This window comes from Coregonus lavaretus (assembly GCF_964263955.1).
Source record: "Coregonus lavaretus genome assembly, chromosome: 17".
In the NCBI taxonomy this organism is placed as follows: domain Eukaryota; kingdom Metazoa; phylum Chordata; class Actinopteri; order Salmoniformes; family Salmonidae; genus Coregonus; species Coregonus lavaretus.
Window position 1 is genome coordinate 18,656,424 of NC_140004.1, and position 18,584 is coordinate 18,675,007.

Sequence of the window (18,584 nt, forward strand, 5' to 3'; positions counted from 1 at the left end):
TGACTGACAAGGAACAAAAACCCACAAACACAAAGGTGAACACAGACAGTTTAAATATGGCTCCCAATCAGAGACAACGAGGCAAACAGCTGACACTCGTTACCTCTGATTGGGAGTCACTCATCCAAACAAAGAAATACAACCACATAGAACAACCCAACCAAACAGAACACAACGAAACGAACACACCCTGGCTCAACATACAAAGTCCCGGAGCCAGAGCGTGACACTCTGCTGTTTTCTGAAGTCCAAGATCAGCTCCTTCGTTTTGAGGGAGAGGTTATTTTCCTGGCACCACTCCGTCAGGGCCCTCACCTCCTCCCTGTAGGCTGTCTCGTCATTTTTGGGAGTCAGGCCTACTACTGTTGTGTCGTCTGCAAACTTGATGATTGAGTTGGAGGCGTGCGTGGCCACGCAGTCATGGGTGAACAGGGAGTACAGGAGGTAGCAGAGCACTCACCCTTGTGGGGCCCCTGTGTTGCGGATCAGCGAAGTGGCGGTGTTGCTACCTACCTTCACCACCTGGGGGCAGCCCGTCAGGAAGTCCAGGACCCAGTTGCACAGGGCGGGGTTCAGACCCAGGGATCCGAGATTAATGATGAGCTTGGAGGGTACTATGGTTTTGAAGGCTGAGCTGTAGTCAATGAACAGCATTCTTACATAGGTATTCCTCTTGTCCAGATGGGATAGGGCAGTGTGCAATGCGATGGCGATTGCGTCGTCTGTGGATCTATTGGGGCGATATGCAAATTGAAGTGGGTCTAGCGTGTCAGGTAAGGTAGAAGTGATATGATCCTTAACTAGCCTCTCAAAGCACTTCATGATGACAGAAGTGAGTGCTACGGGGTGATAGTCATTTAGTTCAGTTACCTTTGATTTTTTGGGTACAGGAACAATGGTGGACATCTTGAAGCAATTGGGGACAGCAGACTGGGATAGGAAGAGATTGAATATGTCTGTATACACTCCAGACACCTGGTCTGTGCATGCTCTGAAGACGCGGCTAGGGATGCCGTCTGGGCCGGCAGCCTTGTGAGGGTTAACATGCATAAACGTCTTACTCACGTCGGCCACGGAGAACGAGAGCCCACAGTCCTTGGGAGCGGGCCGCATCGGTGGTACTGTGTTATCCTCAAAGCGAAGAAGGTGTTCAGCTTGTCCGGGAGCAAGACGTCGGTGTCCGCGATGTGGCTGCTTTTCCCTTTGTAATCCGTGATTGTCTGTAGACCCTGCCACATATGTCTCGTGTCTGAGCCATTTAATTGCAACTCCACTTTTTCTCTGTACTAAAGTATTGCCTGTTTGATTGCCTTACGGAGGGAATAACTACACTGTTTGTATACAACCATATTCCCAGTCACCTTGCCATGGTTAAATGCAGTCGTTCGCGCTTTCAGTTTTGCACGAATGCTGCCATCTATCCATGGTTTCTGGTTTGGGTAGGTTTTAATAGTCACAGTGGGAACAACATCCCCTATACACTTCCTGATGAACTCAGTCACCGTGTCCGTGTATACGTCAATGTTATTCTCAGAGGCTACCCAGAACATATCCCAGTCCGCGTGATCAAAACAATCTTGAAGCATAGATTCCGAATGGTCAGACCAGCGTTGAATAGACCTTAGCACGAATACTTCCTGTTTGAGTTTCTGCCTTTAGGAAGGGAGGAGCAAAATGTAGTCGTGATCTGATTTGCCGAAGGGAGGGCGGAGGAGGTCCTTGTAGGCATCCCGGAACGGGGAGTAGCAGTGGTCGAGCGTTTTTCCAGTGCGAGTACTACAGTCAATGTGTTGATAGAACTTCGGTAGCGTTTTCCTCAAAATGTAACTTTGTTAAAATCCCCAGCTACAATAAATGCGGCCACAGGATATGTGGTTTCCAGTTTGCACAAAGTCCAGTGTAGTTCCTTGAGGGCCGTCTTGGTATTGGCTTGAGGGGGAATATACACGGCTGTGACTATAACCGAAGAGAATTCTCTTGGGAGGTAATACGGTCGGCATTTGATTGTGAGGTATTCTAGGTCGGGTGAACAAAAGGACTTGAGTTTCTGTACGTTGTCACAATCACACCATGAGTAGTTAATCATGAAACATACACCACCACCTTTCTTCTTCCTGGGGAGTTCTTTATTCCTGTCTGCGCGATGTACTGAGAACCCAGCTGGCTGTATGGACGGGGACAGTATATCCAGAGAGCCATGATTCCGTGAAACAGAGTATGTTACAGCCCCTGATGTCTCTCTGGAAGGAGATCCTCGCCCTGAGCTTGTCTACTTTATTGTCCAGAGATTGAACATTAGCGAGTAATATACTCGGAAGCGGTGGATGGTGCGCACGCCTCCTGAGTCGGACTACAAGTCCACTCCAAATACCTCTTCTCCGTCAGTGGCGTCTTGGAGCAGCCTCTGGGATAAGTTCAACACCCCGGCCGTCCTACAATCTAAACTAGATGCCCTCAATCTCACACAAATTATCAAGGAACCTACCAGGTACAACCCTAAATCCGTAAACATGGGCACCCTCATAGATATCATCCTGACTAATTTACCCTCTAAATACACCTCCGCTGTCTTCAACCAGGATCTCAGCGATCACTGCCTCATTGCCTGCGTCCGTAATGGGTCCGCGGTCAAACGACCACCCCTCATCACTGTCAAACACTCCCTAAAACACTTCAGCGAGCAGGCCTTTCTAATTGACCTGGCCCGGGTATCCTGGATGGATATTGACCTCATTCCGTCAGTAGAGGATGCCTGGTTGTTCTTTAAAAGTGTTTTCCTCTCCATCTTAAATAAGCATGCCCCATTCAAATAATTCAGAACTAAGAACAGATATAGCTCCTGGTTCACCCCAGACTTGACTGCCCTTGGCCAGCACAAAAACATCCTGTGGCGTACTGCATTAGCATCGAACAGCCCCCGCGATATGCAACTTTTCAGGGAAGTCAGGAACCAATATACACAATCAGTTAGGAAAGCAAAGGCTAGCTTTTTCAAACAGAAATGTGCATCCTGTAGCACTAACTCCAACAAGTTTTGGGACACTGTAAAGTCCATGGAGAATAAGACCACCTCCTCCCAGCTATCCACTGCACTGAGGCTAGGAAACACTGTCACCACCGATAAATCTACGATAATCGAGAATTTCAAGAAGCATTTTGCTACGGCTGGCCATGCTTTCCACCCCGGCCACCAGCTCTGCACCCTCCGCTGCAACTTGCCCATGCCTCCCCCCGCTTCTCCTTCACCCAAATTCAGATAGCTGATGTCCTGAAAGAGCTGCTAAATCTGGACCCCAACAAATCAGCTGGGCTAGACAATCTGGACCCTTTCTTTCTAAAATTAGCCGCCGAAATTGTCGCAACCGCTATTTCTAGCCTGTTCAACCTCTCTTTCGTATCGTCTGAGATCCCCAGAGATTGGAAAGCTGCCGCGGTCATCCCCCTCTTCAAAGGGGGTGACACTCTAGATCCAAACTGTTACAGACCTATATCTATCCTGCCCAGCCTTTTGAAAGTATTTGAAAGCCAAGTTAATAAACAGATCACTGACCATTTCGAATCCCACCATACCTTCTCCGCTATGCAATCTGGTTTCCGAGCTAGTCATGGGTGCACCTCAGCCACGCTCAAGGTCCTAAACGATATAATAACCGCGATCGATAAAAGACAGTACTGTGCAGCCGTCTTCATTGACCTGGCCAAGGCTTTTGACTCTGTCAATCACTGCATTCTTATTGGCAGACTAAATAGCCTTGGTTTCTCAAATGACTGCCTCGCCTGGGTTCACCAACTACTTCTCAGATATAGTTCAATGTGTCAAATCGGAAGGCCTGTTGTCTGGACCTCTGGCAGTCTCTATGGGGGTGCCACAGGGTTCAATTCTCGGGCCGACTCTATTCTCTGTGCATATCAATGATGTCGCTCTTGCTGCTGGTGACTCTCAGATCCACCTCTACGCAGACGACACCATTTTGTATACATCTGGCCCTTCATTGGACTCTGGTTAGACCGTAAACTCTCCTTCCAGACTCACATTAAGCATCTCCAATCCAAAGTTAAATCTAGAATCGGCTTCCTATTTCGCAACAAAGCCTCCTTCACTCATGCTGCCAAACATGCCCTCGTAAAACTGACTATCCTACCGATCCTTGACTTCGGCGATGTCATTTACAAAATAGCTTCCAACACTCTACTCAGCAAATTGGATGTAGTTTATCACAGTGCCATCCGTTTTGTCACCAAAGCCCCATATACTACCCACCATTGTGACCTGTACGCTCTCGTTGGCTGGCCCTCACTACATATTCGTCGCCAAACCCACTGGCTCCAGGTCATCTATAAATCACTTCTAGGCAAATCCCTGCCTTATCTTAGATCATTGGTCACCATAGCAACACCCACCCGTAGTATGCGTTCCAGCAGGTATATCTCACTGGTCATCCCCAAAGCCAACACCTCCTTTGGCCACCATTCCTTCTCTGCTGCAAATGACTGGAACGAACTGCACAAATCTCTGAAGCTGGAGACACTTATCACCCTCACTAACTTTAAGCATCAGTTGTCAGAGCAGCTTACCAATCACTGCACCTGTACACAGCCCATCTGTAATTAGCCCACCCAACTACCTCATCCCCATATTGTTATTTACATTGTTATTTATTTTTGCTCATTTGCACCCCAGTATCTCTATTTGCACATCATCTTCTGCACATCTATCACTCCAGTGTTAATACTAAATTGTAATTATTTTGCACTATGGCCTATTTATTGCCTTACCTCCATAACTTACTACATTTGCACACACTCTATATAGATTTTCTATTGTGTTATTGACTGTACGTTTTGTTTATTCCGTATGTAACTCTGTTGTTGTTGTTGTTTTTATCGCACTGCTTTGCTTTATCTTGGCCAGGTCGCAGTTGTAAATGAGAACTTGTTCTCAACTGGCTTACCTGGTTAAATAAAATAAAATAAAATAAAATTGCCCTGGTGGGTACAAACAAAGGATCCAATTCGGTAAAGGCGTATTCCTGGTCGTTATGCTGGTGAGCTACCGCCGCTCTGATATCCAACAGTTATTTCCGACTGTATGTAATAACACAAAAAACATTCTGGGCTAATAATGTAAGAAATAACACACAAAAAAACTAAACACTGCAAAGTTTTTAGGCGCTAGAAGCAGAGCTTCCATGTCTGTCGGCGCGACCTTCTTACACAATTAGAAACAAACAATACATTTTTCCACAGCTCAAAATCCAATTCCCCTGGCATGCCCATGGTGCCCTGGTACCTGTGGTGTCCATGGACCTCTCAGTGTAAAGGCTCTCGTTACTTCCTCCATCCAACAGCTGAGCTCCAAAAGCAGCCTTCAGCAGCATGTCAGACAGACGGCCTGCACTCAGAGACCTGGAGATATAACACACACACACACAGATACCTTCAGAGGGCCTCAGCAGACAAGTTGAATCATTACTCAGTCATACCTAAAGATAGAGCTTACTACAACATTTATGGATATATGATAACCAGTATCTGTAGAGCTGGTTCTCACCTTTTGAAGGGGCCCTTCCTCTTCCCTGTGGCCCTGCTGATGTGGCTCAGGTCTGACACTGTCCGTGTGCGGGTGGGAATGATGGGCAAGTCCTCAAAGCTGGTGGGCCGGGGGAATTCATGTGGAGGCGTGGCCTAAGTAGGAATCAGGAAAATAACAACATGAGAATGTTGTATTATAGAGTAACTACTTCACTCATGAGTTTGCAGAAGAGACCACTAAATGTGACATTGTTTAGCGGCTGACCTGAGGGCTCTGTTGTCCTGTCCAGGTGCTGAAGAGACCAGTCTGCTCTGGGGTCTCTGGGATAGTGCCCACTGGGAGAAGAGAAGTGAAGAAGCACATGTTACGGTGAGATGCAATAGCATGTTGGAATGTCAGTATTGTAGTAATGTAGTAATGCAGTAATGGAGGTCTAAGGGGATTCCTACTGTACCTTGTGGAGAGGGCTGGTAGGGTCTGGCCCCTCCAGCTGACAGCCTGCGGTGGCTGAGCACTGCCCCCCCGGTGCCTGATGGGAGAGGAAGGGAGGCTCCAGTCTTCCTACTCCCTGGGGAACTGCCACTACTACTATCAACACAGCACAGGGTGGCCCTGAAACAGATGTGTAACATGCCATCAACAATTTCCAGAATACACCCCCACAGTAGAAATGCCCCACAGAAGAGAGAGAGAGAGAGAGAGAGAGAGAGAGAGAGAGCGACAGAGAGACAGAGACAGAGACAGAGACAGAGACACAGAGAGACAGAGAGAGAGAGAGAGAGAGAGAGAGAGAGAGAGAGAGAGAGAGAGAGAGAGAGAGAGAGAGAGAGAGAGAGAGAGAGAGAGAAAGAAAGAAAGAACGATTGACAGACACAAGAGACAGAGAAAGTGATAGAGAGAGATGTACCTGGTTGAGCCATGTAGACCTGCAGGGTGTAGGTTCTGTTCTAAACGCTGGTAGTTGTGGATCTGTGTTGGGACAGGAATGGGCACAGACTGGCTGTAGCTACTCCCACTGAAGTCTGCAGGCCTGCTGCACAGATCAAAAGGGAGGGGAGACAGGAAAAGGATGAGTACACCTCAGTGATTTTGTGGGATTGAACACAGTGGAGGGTTGAAGGGAAACAAACACAGTAAATGCCTGTAAAAACACCACTTGTTCCCTCAGATTTGTATCTCTATTAGGTTAGGACAGGTCCATTCTCCCTTTCTCTCACAATGTTTGTAGTATGACAAACACTAAAGGATGTTATAATTTGATACCCATCAGTTAAACAGGAGTGTGCTTTATTCTAAAGGCTGGTCAGAATAAAGGAGGGTGAGATGGACAAATGCTCTGAAACTTCTAATAGCCCAGGTTTAATCCCCATCTGTCCCTCTCAGTCAGCCCTGCTCTTACCTAACAGGATTAGGGGGACAGAGGGGTGAAGAGGGGGGTGGTGTCCTGCCTAGACTCTCAAGTACCCCAGCAGCCAGCAGAGAGCTCCTTTATCATCAAGACAAAGGTACAGGACAGAGTCAGTCAGTGCTACCCACTATCTACCTGCTGCTATAAGGGCCTCACATAACCATCTCCATTGTACAGGTTTCTACAGTAGGACTATACATTTCCTTATATTAAATAAAACAGAGTTATATCATTATCCTGTACTCATCTTACCCACTGCACAACAGGCTGCCCTGGACAGGTGACCCATCTGCCATGTCACATGTGATCTCACCTGGAGGTAACAAAACAGGATCCAGGGACATATCAGTCACATGCTTTACAGCATTAATCAAACCCATATCAATAACACAGTGCTGGTAATGTAAGAGCTAGAGAGATAAAGACAGAGAGAGAGCGCTAGGGTGAGATAGGGAGTCTTACTGGGGAACTGGGCAGGCACCATGACAAAGTCGTCCGTCTCAGAGGAGGTGTTCCTGCTGTTGTGGAGGGCTGTGTCCTGGGAAGGGGAGGGCTCGGCCTTGGGCTGGAGTCTCTGCAGCTCCGCATCGGAATGCTGAAGGGAAAAAGAGTGGAAAATATATAATATTAGACCCTAGGTGACTGGTATTGGTAGCAGATCATTTCCCCTTCACATTATAGAGCATTGGGCTGAGCACTAGGAAAAGTGCTATATAAAGCTTATTCATCATCGTTATCACTCCCCAGAGAGGAGGGGTACTCACTTGAGGGGAGGAGGCCAGGTGTAAGGTGGAGGAACTGCTAGAGGAGCTGGCAGAGCCAGAGCTGGGGTAGGAGGGCATGGGCACCGGAGAGGCTGGAATGATGAAGGACACGGTCACTGTGGTATTAATCCCAACTACATACTGGGGGTCATGCCATGGCTGTGGCACTCTTTATTTAGGTACTAAATAACTTGAGTTGTACATTAGAACTCATTAATAAATCATACCTGTCTAAAATGCAGTTCTAATCCACTGAGCAATTTGCCTTTATGGCCTATAGGGATACTCACATTTCTTTGTGGATGAACTTGACTCAAGGAAAGAGTGATGGAAAAACTCATCTGTGTGGGTAAACAATGCCAAATAAATTGAAATAAGACTGACATTGCAAGGACTGATTGCAGTTCCATTCCAGTGAAAAAGACGTCACATCAGACAGCAGTGCAAATGTTATTGAGTGAAAGAGTGAGTGAGGCTAACCAAAGTCCATGCGCTCCTTATGGTTTCTTTGCAGCAGGCCCAGGAGCAGGTGTCTTAGGTGGACTGACGTCTCCCGCGGGATGCTGGGAGAAACACAGGGTTACAGGTTTCACTTTGAAAACATTTTTCTTTAATGACCATAAACAAGCTGCGTGTTCAACAAGGACACAGAGTAATATCACATGTTGGATTGTTTTGTGTTTGTGTGTATTGACTATTTAGAAGATGATGTTTGTGAGTGAGTTTGTTTAAGCAATAATGCCTGAGGTATTTGGTATTTTATTAGGATCCCCATTAGCTGTTGCAACAGCAGCAGCTACTCTTCCTGGGGTCCACACAAAACATGAAACATGACATAATACAGAACATTAATAGACAAGAACAGCTCAAGGACAGAACTACTTTTTTAGAGGCACATGTAGCCTTTGACCTATCTAGATCAAATAGGGGAGAGGCGTTGTGCCGTGAGGTGTTGCTTTATCTGTTTTTTGAAACCAGGTTTGCTGTTTATTTGAGCAATATGAGATGGAACGGAGTTCCATGCAATAATGGCTCTATATAATACTGTACGCTTTCTTGAATTTGTTCTGGATTTGGGGACTGTGAAAAGAGTCCCTGTAGCTCAGTTGGTAGAGCATGGCGCTTGCAACGCCAGGGTTGTGGGTTCGTTTCTCACGGGGGGCCAGTATGAAAATGTATGCACTCACTAACTGTAAGTCGCTCTGGATAAGAGCGTCTGCTAAATGACTAAAATGTAAGTGTCTGTGTCAGAGCTGTGTGTAAGTTGACTCTGCAAGCAATTTGGGATTTTCAACACATTAATATTTCTTAGAAAAAGAAGAAGTGATGTAGTCAGTCTCTCCTCAACTCTTAGCCAAGAGAGACTGGCATGCATAGTATTTATATCAGCCCTCTTATTACAATGAAGAGCAAGACGTGTCGCTCTGTTCTGGGCCAGCTGCAGCTTAACTAGGTATTTCCTTGCAGCACTCGACCACACGACTGGACAATAATCAAGATAAGACAAAACTAGAGCCTGCAGAACTTGCAAAAAAGCAGAGCATCTCTTTACTACAGCCAGACCTCTCCCCAGCTTTACAACCATTGAATCTATATGTTTTGACCATGACAGTTTACAATCTAAGGTAACCCCAAGTAATTTAGTCTCCTCAACTTGTTAAGGGTTTCAGTGACTTCATTAGCTGTGGTTGCTGATGAGTATATATGGTTGAATCACCAGCATACATTGGATGGACACACATGCTTTGTTTAATGCCAGTGGCAGGTCATTGGTAAAAATAGAAAGCTAGCTACTTTAGTGGATGTTGTCACATTTCTACTGGCAAATGAATACATTTCTAGCGGCAAATATGTTAAATTATAGCCATGGTATAAAAGGGATAATCAACTCAGGGCTCTATGCATTCTCAGGAAAATAATGCAGTGTTCCAGAGAACGCATAGCCCCTCATTGATTATTCCTTACTAAGCAATACATCGGGTTGTTATGACACCCTGAGCTGTAATGTGGTGTGTGGTTGTGTTTTACTAGCACTAAGAGCAAGATTGTGAGGTATGATACTGTATGAGTGTGGCTGTGTGCCTATGTTTATGTTTGAGTGACTCAGGGCATTTTGACACCCTGACCCTTACAAAAAAAGATAGCAGTTTTTAAACGTAGTAAAAGTGCAGTAACTGCAGTCGACTGTGGTATTTTGGACGCAGTAATTGCAGAATAACTGTAGTTAGACTGCATTCTGACTGAAATCTTTTTTTGTAAGGGGAGCTGTGGTGTGTGTGTGTGTCTGTGTGTGTGTATGTGTGTGTGATCTATGTGGGTCATGTGGAAAGTGATAGCGGTGCAATAGCAGGCAGCTAACAGCAGTTATAAATAGAAAAAAGCTAATAACAAACCCTGTAACCCCTGTAACCCACACAAACATGCCCATCCTCATCACAGACTTTATTAGAGACAGAGTTCTACTAAATTGGTATTCCCCTGAGTGACACAAACACACAAGCTCACAAAGTAAAATATAAAAAGATAACAAATGCCTATGGCTGTTTTGCACTTCAAAGGGGATGGAGAGGGGGATAATATATGTAACCATGAATAAGAGATATACAATTCTACAGCTAACCATTGAGAGCATCTTGACTGGCTGCATCACTGCTTGCTTTGGCAACTATACCGCCCTCGATCGCATGGCACTACAGAGGATGGTGTGGACAGCCCAGTACATCACTGGGGCCAAGCTCCCTGCCATCCAGGACCTCTATATCAGGCGGTGTGAAAGGAAGGTCTGGAAAATTGTTAAAGACTCCAGACACCCAAGCCATGGACTGTTCTCTCTGCTTCCACACATCAAGCAGTACCAGACTGAGTCTATGCACACTCACACACTCACTCTATGCACACTCTACACACTCAGTCACACACACAAACTCACACTCCAACACACACACACACACACACACACACACACACACTTAATTTGCTCACACACACATAACACCCACACACATTCATACTGACTCTACACACACACACGCACGCACACACACTCACATACAATCATCATATACGCTGCTGCTACTCTGTTCATCATATATCCTGATGCCTAGTCACCTTACCCCTATACATATCTAACCCTACCACTCCAGTATCCCTGCACATTGTAAATATGGTATTGGCACTGACCCTGGAACTGACCCTGTATATAGCTTCTTACTTTCTCGTGTTCTTCTTATTTCTATTTCTCGTGTGTTTTTGTTCTACTTGACTTTTTAAAAATATAACTCCTGATATTGATTACTGCATTGTTTGGAAAGAGCTTGCAAGAAATGCATTTCACTGTACTTGTGCACGTGACAATAAAACGTGAAACGTGAAACTTGAGTGTATAAGAATCTTTAGGTGTGCCAATAATTTTGACACCTATCAAAAAAGAAGTGTTAAATAAAATCAATTTCTCTGAGAAATTGTATTAAGCCGTTGGCTTTCATACTTTACGAATTCTCAGCGTGGCTCAAGCAATTTCTCTAACTGTCAACACAAATAGAGGACATGTACGCGGAGCCGCATTGTTTGGGAATTTTGACGAGGTGTTTGTTTGGGCTGTGCGTCCCCCGCAGATGGTGGTCTGAGAGCCGAGTAGCTATGTGTCACAATGGGATGCCGGACTATGGACTCTGCGCCTGTGGACTCTGAATTACACTTTAGTATAAAATAATATAATTTTCCTATTTTTTGGAGCATACAATATAGCTCGGTATTTGTATTATTTATTTTATAGAGCCTTTTTTGCTCATCTTTATCAAGGGTGCCAATCATTTTGGAGGTGACTGCACATTATATGGTTACCTAAAGTTTCTGTCAGTATTACAGGGTTATCTAAAGTCATCTGTCAGTAAGCTGATTAGACAGATAAAACAGATCTGCCTGTTTATGCTATCCTCGATCAGTCACACCTAATCCTGTTTGTGTGTGGATTCTCAGAGCAGAGGCCTGCAGGTCTCACTACTAACCTGGGCTGGAGGTCCCTGTTTCTCTCATAGAAGAGACGCAGCTCCTGGGGGCTACTGGCCTGCATGACAAACACACAACACAGGACACACACACATCCTGTCTGTAACTGTCTGTTACAGCTGGAACACACACCTGTTCCCATGCAATCACTTTTTTTAATGAATCGTTTAATGCTTTGCCGCAAAATGAAATGATGAATTAAAAAAAAAATTGCTATAAAGAAAATTGCCTTTAAGAAATCAACAGTCAATACATCGGATCAGAGGACATACAAGTTGTAATTTTATGAGTTCTCTTTAAAAAAACGCTTGTCTCTTGTGGTTGGTTGTACACTGGATGTTTAGGACCTGTCAACTAAAACCAGGTGACATGGACAGTCTAAGTGAACACTACAGCATTACATGATCACCCTGCCACTGACCCTGTCTGCTCTGAACTCAGTGGCCTGTCCTGGCATGCTTCTCTCTGGGTAATTGCTATTCAAATAATCTAATGCAGGAATAGCCCTATACCAAGTACAAAGGTTAAAATCTTCGAATTGCAGACAGCTTCAACCTACAGCTAAATCATTACTGACTTCCTAATAAACAGGCAGATCATTTAACCTTTCAAGGAGACATGAACATAAGACAAACTATTTTCGCTTGGCAAACTTGCTGACAGCTCTCTAGAACTCTTTCAAAACATGATTCAGCACAGCATCAATCAACCCTAACTACGTATGCCACAGTACACCGCATAGAGTGGCCTCCTGGACGGTAGGGTGATAAGCCCCCTGCCTGCCCTGGCTGTTGTGAAACAATGTTTACCCTGGTCTCAGCCATTTCCTCATCCACCTGGCAGCCTGGCTGTTCATAAATAGGGATCTTTCGGAACAAGTGGACACACTGTTCAGACCCCCAGGAGTAACATAACAGCAGGGGAACAGATGGAGAGCCACTCAGTGTGATGTGTGTGTGCACATGCTGTTTATCACAGGCTTGTGATGTGTTGTCATACTTTATGCTAATAGATATATTATATATGATCTATGGTCAGTTCTTTCATAATATAACATGTACCAGGGTAATCAGCCTGTTCCAAAAGGCATTATAAATCGTAAAAGGCCTATTAGAAGTTTCTTATGCAAGAGCATTCAGAGATTTTAGAAAACATTTTAGATTAGCATTAGTAAGTCATGAAACTATAAACATTATCTTGTTTCCTAAAATTGTGAGTGTGTCTGATTATCACTCACCTGAAACGGAGCTTTCCCAGTTAAACACTGGTACACTATGGTTCCTATGCTCCACAGATCAGCTTTGGCATCATAGTTCTGGGACATGATCACCTCCGGGGCCTGAGCACAGACAGACACAGCACAGTGGGTTAGGGTCACATTTACAGTATTTCACCATAAGGTGGGTTAGGATGTATACGTGTATGGGCAGTAGGAGTTTCTCACCATATACATTGGAGAACCACACAGAGTGGCTGCCATAGCGTTACACTGGAGGTGACGTGCAAAGCCAAAATCAGCTGGAGAGAGGGCAAAATCGTCAGCCAAAAACACATCTCAAAACACTTATTTTCACTAATTTTCATTCTCTAAACCCATGATCAGAAATGTTTCTTTCTTTCAGAAGAGGACAACTGGAGGCTAAATGTTGGACTCTTTCCAAGTGAATGATTTAAGAGACTAGTGTAGCTGTATCCTGTATGTGGCAATATGACAACTAACCGCCATTGATCAACAAACAAATCACTTCCCAACCCCCCATCCACACCCTGCAGCAAAAACTGTCCAGCATCTCTTTTGTGTACTTAATGTACAGTATATTACCAAAAACCTCCCAAAACACACACCTATCTTGATGCAGGTGTTGTTGGGGCTGGACTTGCGTCCCTCATGGTGACAGAGAAGGATGTTCTGAGGTTTGAGGTCTCTGTGGAGGATGCCCTTTTCTTTCAGCACTTTCATGGCCCCAGCTATCTGCTGGAGGAAGACCCGGATGGTGTCCTCACTCAGAGTAGCCTTAGCTGCAGTCATGTGAGAGGCCAAACAGGAGAACATACATGGGAAATAAAGTTAGTAGAACAAGTGTCATGAGATTTGACAGTGGTATGGCTACTAATACAGTGCTATGAAAAAGTATTTGCCCCCTTTCTAATTTTCTCTACTTTTGTATATTTGTGATACTGAATGTCATCAGATCTTCAACCAAAACCTAATATTAGATAAATGGAACATAAGTGAACAAATAACACAACAATTACATATTTATTTCATAAACAAAGTTATGCAACACCCAATTCCCCTGTGTGAAAAAGTAATTGCACCCTTACACTCAATAACTGCAATGACTCAAACCAAATGCTTCCTGTAGTTGTTGATCAGTCTCTCATGTCGCTGTGAAGGAATTTTGGCCCACTCTTCCATGCAGAACTGCTTTAACTCAGTGACGTGTGGGTTTTCAAGCATGAACTGCTCGTTTCAAGTCCTGCCACAACATCTCAATTGGGATTAGGTCTGGACTTTGACTAGGCCATTCCAAAACTTCCAATTTGTTGCTTTTTAGCAGTTTTCATGTAGACTTGATTGTGTGTTTTCGATCATTGTCTTGCTGCATGACCCAGCTGCGCTTCAGCTTCAGCTCACAGACGGATGGTCTGACATTCTCCTGTAGAATTCTCTGATACAGAGCAGAATTCATGGTTCCTTCTATTAAGGCAAGTCGTCCAGGTCCTGAGGCAGCAAAGCATCCCCAAACCATCACACCACCACCACCATCCTTGACCTTTGGTATGATGTTCTTACTGTGGAATGTAGAGTTTGGTTTTCGCCGGGCATTACTGGAACCATGTCGTCCAAAAAATTATACTTTTGAATCATCTGTCCATAGAACGTTCTTCCAAGAGTCTTGATGATCATCCAGGTGCTTTTTGGCAAACTTGAGTCAACTTTTTGGAAGAGATGGGTCCCAGACCTAATCCCAATTGAGATGTTGTAGCAGGACTTGAAACGAGCAGTTCATGCTTGAAAACCCACACGTCACTGAGTTAAAGCAGTTCTGCATGGAAGAGTGGGCCAAAATTCCTCCACAGCGTCGTGAGAGACTGATCAACAACTACAGGAAGCATTTGGTTGGAGTCATTGCAGCTAAAGGTGGCACAACCAGTTATTGAGTGTAAGGGGGCAATTACTTTTTCACACAGGGGAATTGGGTGTTGCATAACTTTGTTTATGTAATAAATATGTAATTGTTGTGTTATTTGTTCACTTATGTTCCCTTTATCTAATATTAGGTTTTGGTTGAAGATCTGATAACAGTCAGTATCACAAATATGCAAAAGTAGAGAAAATTAGAAAGGGGGCAAATACTTTTTCATAGCACTGTATATAGCTAGCTATAGGAACTGCTTCCAAAATGTGTAAAGGACAGGTATAACTAACTGACACCCTAATCCCTCAAGCACCTCGGCTGTATTTTTAGTGGCTGTGTTTTTCCACTGGAGGAGAGGAGATAAGTCAGCGCAAGATGGATGAGGTCATGTCGGTACTACATGAGCCTTGCAAGGCGTGTCTGGGTGTTGGATATGCCAACCTAATGGCAAGGGCGGGCAAGCACAGGAGAGTCAGGCGAATGTCTTGTCTACAAAACAAGACACGCTTGCATGATAGCAAAATCAGGCCACAGCAGGCCTTCGATCTTTAAATAGACTCATCGACCTACGCACACATGGTAAATTTAGTAAATGAGAGATCTGTATGCTCTCGGTCCAGTCACCGTATCTCAGGGGAGAGAGTGTAATAGAAGGAGGAGAGTATTGTCAGTTGATATTCTGCTAAGAGTATGAGAGGAGAGAATTTATTTTATTCTGTGGATTTATGATGGTGTCAGTAGGGGGATTATTGTCAATTTTGGCTATGAGACAGCAGGCAGAATAGGGAGTTATTTTCATTGCCCAATATTGTTATGTTACTCTAGGTCAGTGTGTGAAGGAGAGATATTTTTTAGTGGCCTTGTGTTTTTTTAGTGGGTGTAGGGAGACGTTCCTTTTGGTGTTAATCACAAAAAATCCTGTTCTGTATGCTGGGCTTTATTTGGACCAAGCTCTTTAAGTATTTGTTGTACAGGCCTAGGCATTGTGTCAGCATGTAACCCACATCTAAATGATATGTCATATTGTGTTGCCCAAAGATGATTATTTGTTCTACTTTTCATGTTCTTTCAAAATAAAAGTACTCAACAAAATCCTCAACAAAGCCTCTCGTAGATGTAATTTACTATAACTATAACAATAGCTTACCACAATAACCTGCAACCAAATCTTTCCACAAGTAAGCAGGTCTTTGTTTGACCTGTTTCACACTAGCCAATGGTGTTTGGTTCTTCACTCTAAGCAATAACCATAATTACCAATACAGGCACCAGCAACATCTACAGTACAATCACAATTAAGATGTTAGAATGCTTAAGATGTTAATATGCTTCAATTCCTTTTGAAGTTCAAACATGAGTTAAGAAGAGAGACACATTTGTCAAAGCTCTGTTTGTGAGGTGACAGTATACTCACAGTGGAGGTATTCTGCCAAGTCTCCTCCATTGCAGTACTGGGAGCAGAGAAGAATGGAACATTTCATTAGCTCTAATTTGATTGTATCTTTCTACAACCACTATTAATCCATATGTACAGTAGCCTATACATAAAGTAAACCAGACTTCATCTTACCTCCATGACCAGATACACACACCCAGCCATTTCCTGTTAGAAAAAAACATAAAAATCATTGATTGTATAGATTTTGAAGATAGCAAACATTGACTAAAACACATGTTCCTGTGTATGTTCGAAATACATTTACCGGGAAATAACCCTTACAGCCTTTGAAATATATAATTATTACTTTTGTTCTGTTCATTTTCCCCCCATGGCAAATTAATAGATATGCACTGCAGTCCCAAGTTGGATGGGCACATGTAGTAGGTTTGAATAATGCATAAATGTAGAGACTATCCCATGTTAAGCAACAAATGACACCACTTCATCATTTAGAGTGGGTTGGCTCCCATTTGGCAGATCATGCAGGGTTGAGCTGGAAGCAAGGAAGGTGAGAGGGTTAGGCTGTCAGTCCAAGCTGACTACTATTGAATGGATTATAAGGGTGGGACTGGGAGGGGAATGAAGAAGTGGATTCAGGTTTCATTTGAATTTATAAGGTCTTAGTAGAAACCAGTATCCTTTATCCCCAATGGGCACAGACATCAATTTAATGTCTATTCCACGTTGGTTCAACCAGTGTGTGCCCAGTGGGTATTTTAATAATTAAACAAATATTGCTCAGTTACTCAAAGCAAATTGTCACATTTAGAGATAGTAGTACATTGTATCAATCAAATGTCACACAAACAAAATGGAACTGAGATAAAATGGGCTTGAGTAGATGTTAGATACATTACATGTGGCAGTGTTTACAGACAATCACGGACTACAATAGGAAAACCAGCCACATCGCGGACACCGACGTCTTGCTGCCAGACAAGCTAAACAAGTTCTTTGCCCGCTTTGAGGATAACACAGTGCCACCGACGCAGCCAGCTACCAAGGACTGTGGGCTCTCCTTCTCCGTGGCCTACGTGAGTAAGATATTTAAACGTGTTAACCCTCACAAGGCTGCCGGCCCAGACGGCGTTCCTAGCCGCGTCCTCAGAGCATGCGCAGACCAGCTGGCTGGTGTGTTTACGGACATATTCAATCTCTCCCTATCCCAGTCTGCTGTCCCCAAATGCTTCAAGATGGCCACCATTGTTCCTGTACCCAAGAATGCAAAGGTAACTGAACTAAATGACTATCGCCCCGTAGCACTCACTTCTGTCATCATGAAGTGCTTTGAGAGACTAGTCAAGGATCCATGCACGCCTCCAACTTAATCATCAAGTTTGCAGACGACACAACAGTAGTAGGCTTGATTACCAACAACGATGAGACAGCCTACAGGGAGGAGGTGAGGGCTCTCGGAGTGTGGTGTCAGGAAAATAACCTCTCACTCAACGTCAACAAAACAAAGGAGATGATTGTGGACTTCAGGAAACAGCAGAGGGAGTACCCCCCTATCCACATCGACAGGACAGCAGTGGAGAAGGTGGAAAGTTTTAGGTTCCTCTGCGTACATATCACTGACAAACTGAAATGGTCCACCCACACAGTGTGGTGAAGAAGGCGCAACTGCCTCATCACCGCCTGGTACGGCAACTGCACCGCCCCCAACTGCAGGGCTCTCCAGAAGGTGGTGCGGTCTGCACAACGCATCACAGGGGGCAAACTACCTGCCCTCCATGACACCTATAGCACCCGATGTCACATGAAGGCCAACAATATAATCAAGGACAACTACCACCCGAGCAACTGCCTGTTCACCCCGCTATCATCCAGAAGGCGAGGTCAGTACAGGTGCATCAAAGCTGGGACCTGAGAGACTGAAAAACAGCTTCTATCTCAAGGCCATCAGACTGTTAAACAGCCATCACTAGCACAGAAAGGCTGCTGCCTACATACAGACTTGAAAATCACTGGCCACTTTAATAAATGGAACACTAGTCACTTTAATATAACATTTTAATAATGTTTACATATCTTGCTTCACCCATCTCATATGTATATACTGTATTATATACTATCTTAATAATGTTTACATATCTTGCATTACCCATCTAATATGTATATACTGTATTCTATACTATCTATTGTATCTTAGCCTATGCCGCTCTGATGATGACATTGCTCATCCATATATTTATATATTCTTATTCCATTCCTTTACTTAGATTTGTGTGTATTAGGTTTTTGTTGTGGAACTGTTAGAAATTACTTGCTAGATATTACTGCACTG

The 18,584-nt window shown here is 44.2% G+C and overlaps 1 protein-coding gene across 3 annotated transcripts in view; it reads right to left on the reverse strand.

Annotated features, from left to right (window-relative positions):
• The window catches only part of LOC311144986 (serine/threonine-protein kinase ULK1-like), a 33,027-nt gene that overhangs the window by 10,554 nt on the left and 3,889 nt on the right, over positions 1–18,584 (reverse strand). For 2 of the 3 annotated variants that reach the window (XM_084181186.1, XM_084181185.1), the window contains exons 4-20: positions 16,427–16,459; positions 16,271–16,307; positions 13,559–13,732; positions 13,158–13,231; positions 12,951–13,052; positions 11,713–11,771; positions 8,186–8,268; positions 7,996–8,046; positions 7,706–7,797; positions 7,404–7,536; positions 7,194–7,254; positions 6,933–7,019; positions 6,441–6,566; positions 5,988–6,145; positions 5,798–5,868; positions 5,552–5,685; positions 5,291–5,406 (exon numbers count right to left, since the gene is read on the reverse strand). In XM_084181186.1, coding sequence (XP_084037312.1) covers positions 5,291–5,406; positions 5,552–5,685; positions 5,798–5,868; positions 5,988–6,145; positions 6,441–6,566; positions 6,933–7,019; positions 7,194–7,254; positions 7,404–7,536; positions 7,706–7,797; positions 7,996–8,046; positions 8,186–8,268; positions 11,713–11,771; positions 12,951–13,052; positions 13,158–13,231; positions 13,559–13,732; positions 16,271–16,307; positions 16,427–16,459 — 1,591 coding nt within the window. The remainder of the gene's footprint in view (positions 1–5,290; positions 5,407–5,551; positions 5,686–5,797; positions 5,869–5,987; positions 6,146–6,440; positions 6,567–6,932; positions 7,020–7,193; positions 7,255–7,403; positions 7,537–7,705; positions 7,798–7,995; positions 8,047–8,185; positions 8,269–11,712; positions 11,772–12,950; positions 13,053–13,157; positions 13,232–13,558; positions 13,733–16,270; positions 16,308–16,426; positions 16,460–18,584) is intronic. The other variant, XM_084181187.1, reaches the window with a different exon arrangement.